This window comes from Eretmochelys imbricata, chromosome 21 (assembly GCF_965152235.1).
Source record: "Eretmochelys imbricata isolate rEreImb1 chromosome 21, rEreImb1.hap1, whole genome shotgun sequence".
In the NCBI taxonomy this organism is placed as follows: domain Eukaryota; kingdom Metazoa; phylum Chordata; order Testudines; family Cheloniidae; genus Eretmochelys; species Eretmochelys imbricata.
In genome coordinates, this window is record NC_135592.1 from 12,522,636 (window position 1) to 12,538,910 (window position 16,275).

A 16,275-nucleotide genomic window follows, 5' to 3' on the forward strand; every position below is an offset into this window, starting at 1 on the left:
GGAATTGAAAAGATAAGTGCTAAGTATTATTTTATTCAGGGACCAGAACTGAAGTGCCATGCCCAGTGCCTGTTATGACTCTTAGATCAGAGTTATTCGTACCAAGCACTGATTCTTGCTCTCCAAAGCTGAGCTAACTGGAACATGAGCTTTGCACTGACCTGCCTATGGGTGGGGTGAGCGTGTCCCTAGGACCTTTGCACATAACTGGACACATCCAACAGATCCTATCTTCCTCCCCGCTGAGGAGATCAAAGCCAAGCTCATGCACTTACCCGTGAAGTGTTTTAATGTTAGAGATAGGGCAGGTACCGTGTTCTCCACCTCCGAGGGCCTACCTCCAGCTGTAGAACGTACTTGGCAAGCAGCTTTGTTTGCTTGTGCATTGTTCTTAATGATAAGTTGTGCGTAGTTCAAAATCTGGACAGCTGTTGCAGCTATGGGGCTCTTTGGACCATTTGGAGAACCCGAGAGGTGACGGAGGTGGTGGTGGGGGATTTTAGTGTGATGCCAGCACACAATGGAAGGATTGTGACATGTAGTCTTATTCCTTGCTGTCTGATTTGCAGTGTTATACGTGCCAGAGAGTTCAGCTGCTTCCTTCAGCAGGATTTACAGAAAGTGGCAGGATTTGTGAGAGAATCCTATCGATTAAGTTGGGCAGGCAGCGTGGCACTTGTAGTTATCAGGAAATGGGACACCTGTATGAGAGGAGGTGAATTGCGAAAACAGTCATCACAGAAGACCTGCTGTGGCCCTTCTGCAACAGATGAGTGGTTGCCAAGCGTGCATTGTAGCTAAGTGCCTCAAGAGCCTGAGGAAGATCCTGCTTAAATCTGTCTCCGGCTACACCTGACTGAAAGCTGTCTAACCTCCTGTGTGATGAGGAAGAGCAGCTGAGGAAATGAGCCCGGCTCATTTTGAGAGGTGTTCAGATCTCAGGGGATATTTATCTACTGATCTGTTTATGTGCTCAGTATCTTTTCCTGCTGACAACCTGCCGGGAAGCAGTGACAGTCACTGGAAGAGTCGGACAGATTGACGTAGGAGGAAAGATTAAAAGGGCTAAATCTGTAGAGCTTGGCTGAGGAACAGCTAAGGGATAGTATGACAATGCTCTGCAAATATTTGAGGGGTGTTAACACATTAGGAGAGGGAAGAATGATTTAGCCTGGAGTACAGGGGTGTGAATTAAGAAAGGCAAAACGCCCGGCTAATGAGGTGTGTTAAGGTGTAGAATTCATTCCCTCAAGGAAGCGGTAAAGCCCCATTGTTCTGTTGCAGCAGGGACAGGAGCTGAGTGGGTGACAGAAATGATGTAAGGGCCCAGATCCTCTGCTGTTGTAAGTCTGCACAACTCCAGTGCCATGAATGAGTCAGGCTGATTTATAGCAGCCAAGTTGTGGCCCATGATCTTCATTGGAGCTCTGATGGAAAGAAGTGGTGTTGCAGAGTAGGATACCAGGGCTTGGTAGATTAGTTCTAAAGCAGGGGTTGGCAACCTTTGAGAAGTGGCATGCCAAGTCTTAATTAATTTAAGGTTTTGCGTGCCAGTAATAAATTTTACATTTACAGGGGCCCCCTGATGGAATCCCAGACTGGCAGCGGGCTGAGCGGGCCGGCGGCCAGGACCCTGGCTGGAACCCCAGACCAGCAGTGAGGTGAGTGGGGCCAGCGGCTGGTATCCCAGGCCAGCAGCAGGCCGATGGCTGGGACCCCGGCTGGCAAGGGGCCAGCGGCCGGAACCCCAAACCATCAGCAGGCTGACTGGGGTGGCGGACAGAACCCCAGACCAGCAGCCGCTCACCTGCTGTCGCTGGGGTTCCGCCGGCTCCTGCCCGCTGGGGTCCTGGCCGCCAGCCCTGCTCAGCCCGCTGCCAGTCATGGGTTCCGTTCACCCAGGCCAGCAACAGGCTGAGTGGGCCCGGCAGCCAGGACCCTGGCTGGCAAGGGTCCGGCGGCTGGAACCCCAGACCGGCAGCAGGCAGAGCGGCTCAGCCCGCTGCCGGTCTGGGGTTCTGTCTGCCAGCTCCTGCCAGCCGGGGTCCCAGCTGCCAGCTGGGGGTTCCATTCACCCAGGCAGGCAGCGGGCTGAGTGGGGCTGGTGGCCAGGACCCCAGCTGCCAGCAGCGTGCCAGTAAAAGTTGGCTTGCATGCTGCCTTTGGCACGCGTGCCGCAGGTTGCCGACCCCTGTTCTAAAGGAAGGGGAAGTGGTTTTTTCAGACTCAGTCATGCTTGGGAGCCCTGAATAAGGTCTGTAAATTGTTTATGATTGAGGGAGTCCAGTCTCAGAGCCTTCAGTGACCTCAGCCTGACTGCAGCCCATGCATTTGCTAGGCAGCTAAGGCCATGCTGCAAAGTGTGTCTAAATACTTATGTGGCCCCACACTACCCCAGCCCATGTCTACACCACAAAATTAAGTTGACCCAACTTATGTCAGCATACAGCCACCACAGTAATGACATCATTTGTGTGGGTCTGCCCCTTGCTCCGTGTGTTGGTGGTGCACATCCTCCCCTGGAGCGCTTGTATTGATTGTACGGTCTTGAGTGGGGGATTGTGGGATGGCTCCTGAAAGCCAGTAACAGTCCATCAAGATAACTGCACTGGCCTTGACTCTACACCACTCATGGAGATAGCGGTGTAGTGGAGCAGTTACATCAGCAGGAGTGACATTTAAGTGCAGACACTGTGACATTCTGTACCCTGGGGGAGCACCCTATAGCCCCCATATTCCTAATTTATATGGGATTGTGATCTTGCATACAAAGCGTGCCTTGTGAGGTATCAGGGGAAAGGTTATGATCTGCTGAAAGTCATGTCTCTAGCCATATCATTAATGCATATGAAGTTCTGAGAAGTGTGTTGTATGGTTGTCATGAAAACATACTGTAAGTTGAGCAATCAGCCAGATATTAGCTCCCCAGAGGCAACAGCAAGGAAAGTCACCAACGCCCAGGCAGGGTGTCAAACAACCATTGTCCAGCAAGGGAGCTACAATTCAGTGACTCACCTGCATGAGGTTACACCAAGGGAATTGCTCAACCTTGCCTGGAGACTCAGCAATGGCCCCAGACATGCCTGGACTTGCATTCAACAAGCACATGGACTGAGGAGATCAAACTGAACACAGGGGGCCCAGCCTTGGCCCATCTTCTTCACCCACTTACGCTGCAAGCAACAAGGACAGGCTGAAGACTCCAGTTGAGGGGACTGGCCCAGATTTCAAGGGTGAAATTTGTGTACTATGAACTGCAATATGCAGTGGGGTGAGAAAAAACTGCTTAATCTAAATGTTGCCTAGTCTAATAGGGTTGAGAGTTTAAACTGCATACTTACGTTTTATTTTCATTTGGTAACTAACTGACTTTTTGCCTATCACTTAAAATCTACCTTTTGTAGTCAATCAATTTGTTTTACTGGTTGAGTTTGCCTGAAGTGAATAGTAAATATGCTCAGGTTTTAAAAAGGCTGGTGTATGTCCACTTTCCATTGATGAAGTGGTGAACCAATTAATAAATTTGCACTGCTTACCCTGAGCAGCACAAGATGCTATATTCCTGAGGTACAGTGCTGGGGGGGATTTGGCTGGTGCCTTTCCCTGTGTGATTCATGAGTGGCTCTGGGAGCATTCATGCAATCTCACTGGCTATGGGGTGCCACATGAGGTTATGCTGAGTGATCACAGCACCTGGAGGGGTTTGTGGCTTGTCACTAGCAAGGGATTGTGAGAGATAGCCCCAGCTGGAGAGAGTTCAGTAGGTACAATGGTCCCACAGTCCCAGACTGCACCCCGGGGAACCAGTCACACGTGCTTCTATAGTTAGGTCATCACAAGCTGCCTTGCATTGACCTAACCCTGTTGTGCAGGCCAGGCCTTAGTATATGAGCTGCTTAATGTGTTTATCCTCAAGGCCCGTGAGGCAGAGTAGTGCTATTATCCCCATTGTACAGATGGGGGCCTGGGGCCCAGAGAGACCAAGTGACAGGCCCAAGTCACATCTCCATAGCAAAGCGAGGAACGGAACCCGGATCTGAGTCCAGGCTTACACCTGCACCATCCTTCATGCAGATAGTGACATGGAGTGCATTAATAGCATACTTGGTTCTGAAGTTACTCGCACCCTTCAGAGCAGGCAAAGAGAAGACAAAGGACGAGCAAGCCTCATTTATACATAGTGTTTATTCATAATAAAGTTACATTTTTAAACTAGATTTTTCCAATAAATGCAGCAACATTTTATTTACAGACACAAGTATTAGTGCTGAAAGTTTGCTGGCGTTACCCTGAACGCAAAGTGCAGCAAGGAGTGGGGGTGTGAAGGGATCTGTTCTGTCCAGGGTTAGAAGTCCAACTCCATTAGCAGAGGGGATGAACCCATCACTGAGAGAAAGTGCCTAAGAATTTGATGTTTCTTGAGACCATTTCGAACAGAGATTGCAGCCTTTGTGGACAGACAAACCGGCCATGAGAACCAGCAGCAGGAGCCACGAGAATTTGGCCCCTAACACAAGAGGACGACATGCAGTGAGTCGAACTGCTGAAGCCATGACATGAACCACCACATAATGAGGGAGACCAGCAGCTAAACCTCCTTCTGGAGGGGGAAGTGGGAAGGGAATTAGCCCTGCTGTAGAGTGGTGCTGCAATTCTACTGTAGCAATCACAAAGTCTAGCAATTGTTGAGTAGATGGATCCCACACAGAACACACCCTGCAACAGCCTAGTGGCAGGAGCTGGTGGTATATTCTGACAAGAGCAGGGGGAACTAAAGGTGAGTCTTAGACAAATTCTGCTCTCAGGCTAGTGCTGAAATCTGCCAGTGCAGCATTTGGGCCTGGGCACAACCAAGTGGCATCAGTAGTCTGTTTCCACTCAAGGGTGCATCAAGCAGCTTTACAAGTAGTGAACAGGACTGGCAGGTATTAGCAGAGGAGATGTCTAACCCTGCCAGAATCCACCCCCCTCCCCCACAATCCTCAATCCCCATCTCCTACTGCCAGCCTCCCTGTAATGCAGAAGAACGGCCCAAGGAATGGAGCTACAAATTATTCCGTTCCTCAAGTCAGCAAGCAGAGGGCAAAGTTTAAACACCAAGCAGAACTTGATCTGAGCTAGCCAGGGAGAAAGCTGGATGTGCCATCCGGTTACCCAGCTAAGTATCCACTCCCTGCTCATTCAGGTAGGCCCTGCAGTCAGGGATGCTTGTTTTATGGGCAACACACATCTCCTTTCCCACCCCCACCTTAAGTATTCCTTTTCAGGAAGCAGAGCCCCAGCTTGAGACAGATACCCTTCTACCAGTGCAGGCCCACTGCACTCACAGCTAACTCCTGCCCAGGCAGCTGGAGAGTGTTGATGCTGCCCAGGAGCAGGAGTGAGGCTTTAGAAGAGCATGTACATAAGCATCCCATGGCCATGAGGACCAGCTGCCATGGGCCAGAGCCTCAGCTGGGGAGCTATGCTCTTTTACACTTGACTTCAGTGAAAGTAAAACACTCTTTACAGCAGCTTAAGATCTAGGCCCATCTCTCCTCCACCCACCCCTTTTACCCTGTGGTCCTGAGGGCAAGGCTATAGCTGGTCAGGGGGGTTGAGACTTACCACTCTCATTCCTACCCCTCCTTGTTGAGCGTCACACTGGCCTGTTCTGAAGGCTCAATTTTCAGCATTTATCATTCCCTCTTCTCCAAGGCCTACGAAAGGAGGTAATCAAATATTCCACATCTATTTTAAATAAAGCCTTCACAATACACATTGCACACAAGTGGGTCCTTAGACACCTAGCCCTATTCATAAATACGACACTAAACTCTACATCACTTCATAATAGACAGATCCAGTAGGCAGCATACAGTACAATGCAGAGGGAGGCCTCTAACTAAGTCTTCCTGCCGCTAAGTCCTTACACAGACTTCATTCAGCCCCTAAGGCAACCCTTCCACAGACTTCAATAGAAACGGTCTTCCTAGAGGGCTGCAGAGGACCAGTAGGGTTAGTAGTTGAAGACACATCCTGATGACTGTGCCCCAGCCAAGAGGCACACAGAAGCAGAACAACTTGTGCTGTAGCATCATGGATTTGGCTTGCAAGGGACAATCCTCCGCTTCGAACTGTAGAAATCTGGAGGGAGAAAGAAGACTACTGAGCGTGCTCTCAAGTGAGAGGGCAAATGAGCCCTTCCAATAAACTGTGGCTGGAGGAGCTTTATGAGCAATAAGCATCTGTATTTGTTTTGGCAAGAGTAATCCGGAGTCATGCTTCAGATTGTCTGGCTGATAGTGAGAAAAGGCCCATCTGTGCAGAGTTTTAACAAGTTCCCTTTGGCTATCTGGTTGAATGGCTATGGGCTGCTGGTTTGATTTTTATCATCTGCTCCAGTCTTGTGATTTATTGACCTGAGATCTAGGAAATTGGATTTGGATTCCCAGCTCTGCCAGCCACCCCGTGTGATGTCATTTGAGATTCCTTTCCCCAGATGTAGCAAACAGAGAATACTGGCCTTCCCGCCGCACTGTAAGCTCTCCAGGGTAGAGATTGCCTCTTACAACATTAGCTGCTTTCTTTACACCTACTGCCAGGAGATCCTGATCTCAGCTGGAGCCTCAAGGCAATGCTGTAGTGCGAACAGGTGAACTGACGCTAGGTGCCCTGTGCCACCCCACAGATCCGACTGGACTGGTCAAGCTGCCACTGACATTCTATCTCTTGCTCTGGTAGCCATTGGGGGTACTTGTGAACTAGGGGCAGGACAAGCATTCGTACTTACCTTTTATGCTGGTCTGCTTGCGTTTCAGGTGCCGTGGGGGGCTGGTCTTGCGGGACTCAGAGCCCGTCTGTACTGCTTCACTTGAGAGGGCCACGTTAAGATCCTTTGTAGAAATCTTACGTGCTGGAGAGCTCTGGTTCTTCTCCCCATCATTCCCTTTGGAGTGGCTCGGGTCCTCAGAAGGCAGGCAAGCAGGAGACATGTCAGGATAGAGGACTCTCTCCCACTTGAGCTTGCCTTCCAGCGGTGTTTCCGTCTCAAAGTCAAAATTCCACCTGTGCTGAGCTTCTTCCAGATGTCTCCTCATCAAGTCCTGTAAGTCATTCTGGAGCTGCTCATGATCCACCGGGCCAAAGAGGTTTCGGCAGATCTTCCTGTTGCAGGGGGCCTGATGCATGTTACTCTGTGACAGAGGCATGTTTCCAGCTGGAAGGAAAATGAGCAACATATGGTTACTGAGCTGCAGCGCAAGTGATCAAAGTTAGGCTACTAAGTGAATTAGTAAATGATCACAAAGGTCCATGGGGTCAGGCATCTCCTGGGACCACACCCGGCATGCAGCGCTGAGCAATCATTGGCTAATATAATCCATGCAAGGGCCAAGCACTTGTCTCCCTCTAGTGTCTGGTTTACATGAGGGTTGAATCTGCTACAGTTTCCCAGCTATAGGACTTAATCCTTGAGCTCAAGTGGTAAGGGCTGATCCATCTAGTGCTCAAAGTCCTAGGTTCAAACCCTGCTGTCAGCCCTGTGGTCCAATAAGAGATATTACCTCACCCACCTTCTATCTCTAATACCCTGGGACTGACACTGCTACAACAAGACTGGATCTCAACTTGGAGGATATTTAAAATCAGAATTGGATCTGAATTCAAGTTTGCATGAGACAGATTCATGTGTGAGCAGATGGCAAAGCCAACAGGAAATATTAGGTGAATTTCTTAAATCCAAGTAGTAGAACATAGCAGCAAGGAACTATGCTTTGAACAAGCTGCACAGAACAAATTACAAACTTGTCCATTTTGGTAATCCCTTATCGGTAAACCTCTTGGATAACCATTGATAAAGACCCTGCTTTGCAGATGGAGGCAAAGAGCAGCCACACTTGAAGTCTATAAACAGCAGATGCACCTAAGTGGTAAAGAAAGTTGCCAACTGCTAATGAAAATCCCAAAAGGGTTCTAACCTCCCACCCTCCCGCTGATGTGGACATGCAGGATTATAAAGGAATCCCTTTTCAGCTTGTAATTATATAAGGAGACTTGTTTTAAAGGGCACAGTGATATTTTAAAAAGCATTCATCCAAGTTTGAGACCATGAATTTATTCCCATAGAGTCTGATGGGAAGCTTCTACTGACTGCAGCAGGAACAGAGGATGCTCAGTACAAAACATCCACCCCACAATGGACAGAGGGCAGTCACAATAGGCCCATGAGCAGAAAGCTAGAGCCAAGTAAGTTATTAGCAGTCAAACGGGGCAAAATTTTCACCAAAGCTTTATGCCAGAAAAAAAAAATTTTTTTTTAAATAATAATGCAGATTTGCATCAACCAAAACAATTCAGGAATTTGACAATTTTAATAAATGAAAATCTGAACACCGAGTTTGAGGTTCTCTTTACTGTTATATGCCAACAAAAAACCAACAATGTTTTGGGTTCAACTCAAAATGAATTTGATTCCAGTAATGCAAGGGGGAAAAAAGTTATTTTCACCGCTTTAATTAGCCGTGAGCTGTTTGCTCATCTCAGCCCTCACACTGTCCTTTGGCAGCAACAATTTAGCCTTTATGCTATTAGTCTGGAAGACATTTAGGCACCACAGAGGCTAAAGGCCACATTTGGCTTGTATATCTTGAACCTTAACCTTTAATGGCCTCAGTGACTATAATATTCTATTGATCCAGCTTGTCCTGTTCTTGCCTTTTCACCCAGAGAGGAAGAGGCTAAGAGATTAAAAATAGAACTCAACCTTCATATCGCCTGACAGTTCACACCCTTGTAAACAGTTCAGTGGAATGACATCATTGTGAGTCAGTCAAGTTCCAACATGTCCAAACAAGCCCTGGCAGGTAACAAGTTTCAACTGGCTGCTGCATCTGAAAGCAAACACCCACACCCATTAGAATGCAAGAATACCCACTCCTGAGAGATACTGAGCATTCTCAACACCTACCACTAAAACTTAAACCGGAGTCTAAAGCCTGGTCTACAGTAGAAAGTGAGGTCGGTTTAACTGCATCAGTCAGGGATGTGAAAAATCCACACCCCTGAGCAGCGTAGTTAAATACACCTAAGTCCTCATATAGACAGCGCTAGGTCAACAGGAGAATTCTTCCGTCTACCAAGCTACGGCCTCTCGGGAAGAGCCTCTCCCATCAGCGTAGGTAGTGTCTACACTGAAGTGCTACATCAGACAAGCCTGCAGCTACTCAGCACTTCACAGGATCAGTGTGCCACAAAACTGCACAACCTCTCATTAAGACTAATGCTTCATCCTTTGCTTCTGATTGTGTGTGTTGGAAGCTGCTGAGTACGGACGACACAGGGCTGGTCTTTACTTTTAATTTCCTGAATAGTCAGTTTGATGACTTGAAGAACCATTGAAGTCATTTTCATTTCCTGTCATACAATGAAGCTTTCTTGCAAGTCCCATTAAATTCTGCTACAGAACCCTGCAGACTTGAACAAGCAGCTGATACAGGGCAAGGTTTGTGGTCACCAGTGGGTGCCAGGGCAGTGCTGAACAACTACGCAGCTCTAGGCAAGTGCTTCAGGTAAGCAAAAGGCAACTTGTCACTGGCTCGGCTCACCCTGAGCCCTCTAAGAAACAGGAGTCATCGCTTCCCTAAGCCAGTTTCTTACAGGTGGCAGGATCTCAATAGGAAATTAAGTTGGGTGCAGTGATCAAGTCAATTGCACTCAGAGTGCAGAGAGCCTGCTGCGTGACCTTGGCAAGTCTTACATGTCCCAAAGTGACACGAGAGACTGGCCTAGCACAAGGAGTATAGGGGGAGGTTTAATTACAGTAAGATTTTGACAGGTTTCAGAGTAGCAGCTTTGTTAGTCTGTATTCGCAAAAAGAAAAGGAGTACTTGTGGCACCTTAGAGACTAATTTATTTGAGCACAAGCTTTTGTGAGCTACAGCTCACTTCATCGGATGCATTTTGGGGATCCTTTGAAGAGCGCTCTGTATGTTCAAGCTAAACATCCAAATCTTCAGCCACAGCAGGATTTTGGTTTCGAGAGAGACAGCAGAGAGGAGATCCTGGAAGCGAGTGAACTTGACAGCAGGATTTTTGGGCTCAGTGCAGCCCCTTCCTTCCCATACACCCATGTTGCGAAAGGAAATTCTATGGGCAAAAAGAACAGCAGCAAGGAAACAAGTTTTAAAGTCCATCTGTCTGCAGCCCATTTATTGCAGATCTCTAGAACGATCTGAGGCTTGGTCTCATTAATATTGCAGTTTCTAGGCAAGGCATGTCTGGAGAGGGAGGAAGTGGAACTATTCTGGGTGACTTGCAGGCTTCACTTGCCTTACTTGTGAGCTTTATGGCTCTATTGCTCCCGTCAACCATCTTAACCTAATAAATTAAAGTAGCTTTACCTGGATAGCCACTTCCAGCGATAACTGCCAGCTTTTTACACCAGACATGCAAGTGTTCAGTTTATTAACAGTGTACCACTTTGTCCACCAGGGGGGGTTTGTCACCCAGGAATAAACATCTACCCACCCCTCACTGCAGTAGCCTCCTGGAGCTTCTATTTCTTGTTCATACCAGAGGCAGAGTGAGGGATTATTTGCAATCAGAGTGAAACCTAGCGAAGAGCCCGCCAAAATGACACATCCTGGGACATGCAGAGTGACATGTCTAGGGGAGGCTGGGATTACATCATCTTGGACCAGCCCAAGGGGCCGATGAGTACAGCGGGGAATGAATAAAATTGTGAAATATCCCTTTAGACACAGGCGCTCAATCCACAAACAGCATTTGCGCCTTTCAGCCGGTTACACTGGCTGGAGCCTACCGCAAGGTTCTTTTAGTTTCTGCCGGACCCACAGGGATCCTTGCCGGTGGTGGAACAAGCCTGCAGGGAGGAGCGAGCACTTCAGCTGCGAGAGCGCTGTCCACATGCAAACTGGACGGCAGATCAGCGGCGGGGCTGAGCGGAGGACAACTTGGCCAGCCCTACCGCTATCTGGGCGGCTTCTGCTGCTGTCCTGTCGGGCTCTGCAGCAGCCAGTGGCCAGCACAGACTCGCCCAGCTCTTATCAGCCTGATCCTTCTGTTCCTCGGAAGTGCCCGGGGGACATCGAGTTCCAGCGGAGCGAGGCAGTCCCCGATGGGGGCGGTGCTGACGCAGCCATCCAGCCGGCCTGGGAGTGGCTTGGCCCCGGTGGGTCCTCGCATGGCTCTTCCTGGACGTGTTTAGACCAGAGCTTCAGGGAAGTCCCGGCCCGACGTGCGCTTGGCAATGACTCGCGAGCCCGTGCAATGGGGCCGGTCCCTTGCATCACGGCGACCGTGTGACTATTGCGAGCCGCCGGCCGCCCAGACATGCCCGGGCAGCTCCCCGCCCCACCGGCCGGCCCGGGCGGCCGCCTCCGCAGCGCCCCCCGCTGTCGAGCCTGGCGAAGGCCGGGCGTTCCTACCAGCTGGCGTCATGTGTTTTAGTGTCCCACGCCATGGCACCGCGGCCAATCGCCCGCCCGCAGCTCGCCTGCTCCTGACACCCGCGGCAGCCGGCCCTGGCCCCGGGCCCGCGGCTCTCACAGCCCCCTCCGGCTGCGAGGCTCCCGCGGCCCCGAAAACGAAACGTTTCCCCGTCGGGTCCCCCCGGCGGGCTGTGGGGGGGGGGGGTTGCTGGGCAGATCGGTCGCCTCTTGCCGCCGTCATCCGTGGCCATATGGCCCGAGGGTCTAATCCAACATACGCCACACTCGCCCCATCCCCTAGGCTTCACCTCGCTGCGCTTCGGAAGGAGACGTGTAAACCCAAATGACAGCCAGCACCGCAAAGGCGACGCTCCTGGCGCCTGTGCGCTCCCAGACCGGCCTGGCAGGGCTAGTGGCCGTGGTGGTGGGGGGTCCCCCCAGCAAGGGGCGCCCCCCAGTTCCAGCCCTAAGGGGTCATTGGGTATCCCAGCCCTTCCAGTGCAGATACTGCCCCTGTTCCCAGCCCTACGGCGCGTTAAGGGCACTGCTCCGGGATCTTCGCATCCTCCGTGAGGGTGACCAGCTCACCGATCGGTGCGGGTCAGGAGGAGGCCGGCGGCCGGGGGCGCCGGGAAGGGAGTGGGAGGCTCCCCAGCAAGCGAAACCGATAGAGCCAGAGCAGCTTGGGATGTAGGAGGAAGAAATCCCCACCAGCAGCCGGGAGGGAGACACCGGGAGCCCCTGACCAAGGGGGAAGCGGGGTCTCGACTCCTGCCTCGCTTCTCGGGAAGCCCCCCGGTGACCCCGATCGGTGCGGGACAGCAGTAGGCTCCCGGTCGGCTGGGCTTCGCCCAGGGCACTCCAGAGTGGGGGCCCCTCCGACGCCCCTTCAGCTAAGGGGAAGAGCCCGCGCAGATGTCGCGAAGTGGGGTGGGACCCGCGGTACCTGGGGCCAAGGAGCCGTGCAGACGCCTCCTCTCCCATCGGCCCGGAGTTCGGGTCCCCAGCGAGGGGGTTGTCACAGATCGTGCGCGAATCCACGCTGCAGAGGGGGGCGAGGAGACTCGGGGACAGATACCCGGCGGATAAGGGGATGCACGGACCCGCCCCAAAGGACGCGGGACAAAGACACGCCCCGATCCCCCAGCCCGTCTCACCTCGCATCCAGCCACCGCCTCCCAGCCCAGCCCAGCCTAGCCTGGACTCTGCCCGCTGCTGCTGCGTCTCTGCAAACCTCCGGCAGCGGCTCTGAGCGCCGCGCCTGGCTGCCAGCCCGTATATAGCCGGGCGGAGCGCTCCGCCCCCGGCCCTCCCCACCTGCTCCGCACAGCGGAGCGCACCCGCCGCTCAGCGAGGGACTCCCGCGGCGCTGCCCCGCGCAGGGCTCTGCCGCCCGGCTCCTTAGCCCCGGGCTGCAGGGAGGCTGGCGGCGACCCGCTCCGCTGGGGGCGGAATTAACCCCCGCGGCCCGGCCCGCCCCGAGCTCTGCGCCCAGGGCGCGGGAGAAGCGCCTGGACCGCTCGGATCAGGTGCCATTAGCAGCCGCTGCCCTGGGCTGAAATGCGCTGCTGCCCTAGAAGCGAGGGTCCGGATCCCCTTGCCAGCCCCCTAGGCCAGCCAGTGTATCTGTACCACAGGCTCTTCCAAGCCACAGGATTACAGGTGAGCTGCCCGACAAGCCCCGCCTCTGCTACTAGTCACCCCTCCGGTAAATCTGGCCATAGGGTTTGTTACCCCTGTCCCCGATGACTGGTTGCCCCTCATTCGTGATCTCAGCTCGACCGTCTTTATAGTTCATGGTAAGAACTTCGGGCCAGCCTTTGCTCTTAGCTACCATAGTGCTGCCCACTGATAGCCCTGGGGCTTCACTTGTTTGGCTCTAGGGGGTTGAAAATTGATTCCTGGGACGGGATTTCCATACAAGGGCAGACCCTGGGTCCACTTAGTTCAATCCCCTACTTTTAGCAGTGACTACCGTAGCTGCTGCTTCCGAGCAGAGCCAGAAAGCAACTACCCCTCCATGGCCCAGATCCTCAAGGGTCTGGAGGCACCTAACTCCCATTACAATACATAGAAATTAGGCTCTTCACTGCGAACCCCTCACGTAAATGCAGGGTGAACTCACTGGGGCAACTTAGTTTTCACACCCAGGCACTGTCTACCTTGGTGGCTTTCAGCGGTGCAGCTACAGCAGAGGCCAGCAGCATTTAACACCTATTGTGTGGTCTCTTTTGGATCAGAAATGTAGGTACGTGTTAAAGCATCCATCTAATCGCCTGTTTTCAGGATGCTCGGCCCCCACCGAGCCAGCTGAAATCAGGGGGAGCTGTGGGTGCTCCACCCTTCTGAAAATCAGGTCTTCAGTGTGCAGCCTGTTGATGGATTTAACCCCTGCCACAATGCAGAGTTCCTAGATCTGCAGATTTCAGGCTGGCCTGTTCGAAGAGAGAATATGCTTGGGCATGTTCTGCTGGAGACTGCCTCATGACACAGGGCAGATCTCTCTCCTGCAAGTCCCGTTACACAGGATGCAAACACAGCCAGGGAGCATGAAATCAGCTAAAATATGTTATCATCTGTGGCACAGAGATAGGCCCTGAAAAGCTGTGATCGGGTGGTGAACTTTCCAAAGGTCAGGGGCTATTTAAACGACGGGTTTTAGATTGATTCGAGCTTTAATGTAGCAGTGACTAAAGCTTACCCGTTGCAGTTTAGTGAACAAACCCGGCTGTCTGGCATGCTCTTATTAACCGGCCCAACTCTGATTTTTCAATTCATGTATTTTAATTAATTTTGAAAGCAACGGCTACAAATGTATCTTGCGTTTTGCCAACCACACAATTCAGAGAGAGGCTTTTCAGCCAGAATGGCCTTTACTTTAGATGGAGAACAGCAGCCCCCAAGAGAAAGAACAAGGGTAAAGTCTCCACCATAACTTAGAGAACACAGTGTGCCTTCTCTGACTATATTGAGCTGGGAAAACAAAATGGCTGCCAATTCTGCATGCAAGGAGTAGATTTAGAAACTGCAAAGTTTGTTACACAGAGAGCAAAAGCGTACCTGTTCCATAGCTAAGAGTGACGCAGTTTATCATCTGTATGTTATTTGCAATTCTTAACACATATCACAGTGTGGCTGGCTCCTTTAAGAAGGTGCAGAGGGGATCCAGTGCACCTGTGATTGATTACCTGCTGCTCAGCTGGGCTTAAGGGAAGACACCTGGGCCCTATAAAGGCGGAAGCTGCAATAGTGAGTTAGAAGGTTATAAAAGGGTTTGAGACACCAGGAGAAATAAGATTCTAGCTAGGTAGGGTAGGAAGTGGCCTGCTAAAAGCAGAAAACTGAATTAGTCTGTGGACTTTATTTTGGGACACTGAGTTCTGGTTATATTAATAACATCAACTCTAGGGAGGGGTGTTTGCACAGAGAGAAGCCTGTAGAGCCTTAAAAGAAGGGAAACTGAGGTAAGCTACTACAGAACTACTGCTGTCCATAAAGGGGTGCTTGGAAAGTGACTGCTGCTGCTATATCACTGTAGATGATGAACAGCTACCAAAAAATGTTTAACTAAATAACTCTTTTTTAAAGATACAAAAATGAAGAGAATGGAATAATCATACCCACTTAAAATTTCACCAGGTATCTAAGTGTAGCAGATGAAAGAAAAGACTTCTGTACAAAATGCACAGTTAATCTGTGGAACTCATTGCCACAAAAATTGCACTGAGGCCCAGAATGCAGGATTCAAACAAGCATGAGACTTCCTGCTTAAGGGCATACATAAACCCGTCTTTTACTAATGTAGCTAGGAAGAGGATTTCCCTAGGGGTAAGCTATTTCGTAATTGTCAGCTATGGAGGTTATACCTGGTTCTGAAGAATGTGATGCTGGCTGCTATCAGAGACGGGATACTGGACTATTGGACCATGGGTCTGATGCAGTCTGGCAGTTCTTATGGTTCTATGTTAAACCAAATGGCAGCTATTTCATTAGAAGGTATTGTAGCAATGATTCCCCTTCATCTGCGAACATCCCTACTCTCTGACACAGCTACATTGTGGTTAATGACCTCACAAATCATATTCTGGGAGCCACTCATTCTGATTCTGCAGCTGTGGAATTTACCCCTGGCATGGGGCCCCAAGGAAAACGGTTCCCTTGTTATGCCCAGCTCTTGCTCTGCCAGACACAGCAGGGAAGTTGTGCTGATGGGAGAGGCAGGGGCATACATTCTGTGGGCTGCTCATTCTCTCCTTAGAATCATAGGATATCAGGGTTGGAAGGGACCTCAGGAGGTCACCTAGTCCAACCCCCTGCTCAAAGCAGGGCCAATCCCCAATCTTTGCCCCAGATCCCTAAATGGTCCGGTCAGGGATTGAACTCACAACCCGGGGTTTAGCAGGCTAATGCTCAAACCACTGACCTATCCCTCCCCCTGACTGATCTTAGCTCCTTGGTACCCCTGGATGCTACATGTTAGTCCTGGATACTTCAGGGTGCAGACGATTCAGTGGCATATGCGTGGGAAACATTCTGAATCAGAAACCCTTAGGGAATTGACTATTACAGTAGCAGCTGTGGTCTTCATTCTCCTATTGATAAAATGAAAATCTAGCCAGGCCTCATTGTCCAAGGTGTGGAGCACCCCCCACCATCAACTAGGGTCAGCAGGAGCAGAGATGCATAGACCTCTGCAGCTCAGCTCATAAGGAGAGAAGACCTGCTATCTGGCTAACCACAGATCCGGCTGCAAGGATCCCCTACCATACATCCCAAAGCCTTCTTGCCATCAGAGAAAAAAAACCTGGGAAGGATGCATCCGATGAAGTGGGTTTTAGCCCATAAA

At 51.0% G+C, this 16,275-nt stretch overlaps 1 protein-coding gene across 4 annotated transcripts; it reads right to left on the bottom strand.

Annotated features, from left to right (window-relative positions):
- Positions 1-4,166: 4,166 nt before the first annotated feature.
- Positions 4,167-12,664, bottom strand: CDKN1A (cyclin dependent kinase inhibitor 1A). 4 transcript variants are annotated; one of them, XM_077839186.1, is made up of 3 exons: positions 12,587-12,664; positions 6,773-7,198; positions 4,167-6,126 (listed from the first exon to the last, which is right to left on the bottom strand). In XM_077839186.1, exons 1-3 carry the CDS (start codon positions 12,591-12,593, stop codon positions 6,077-6,079), a joined length of 483 nt encoding a protein of 160 aa, XP_077695312.1. In that variant the 5' UTR covers positions 12,594-12,664; the 3' UTR covers positions 4,167-6,076. The 4 variants fall into 4 exon arrangements, with proteins under 4 accessions (XP_077695312.1, XP_077695313.1, XP_077695314.1 ...); XM_077839187.1 differs by lacking the exon at positions 12,587-12,664 and adding an exon at positions 12,376-12,527; XM_077839188.1 differs by lacking the exon at positions 12,587-12,664 and adding an exon at positions 8,744-8,870.
- Between the last annotated feature and the right edge of the window lie 3,611 nt (positions 12,665-16,275).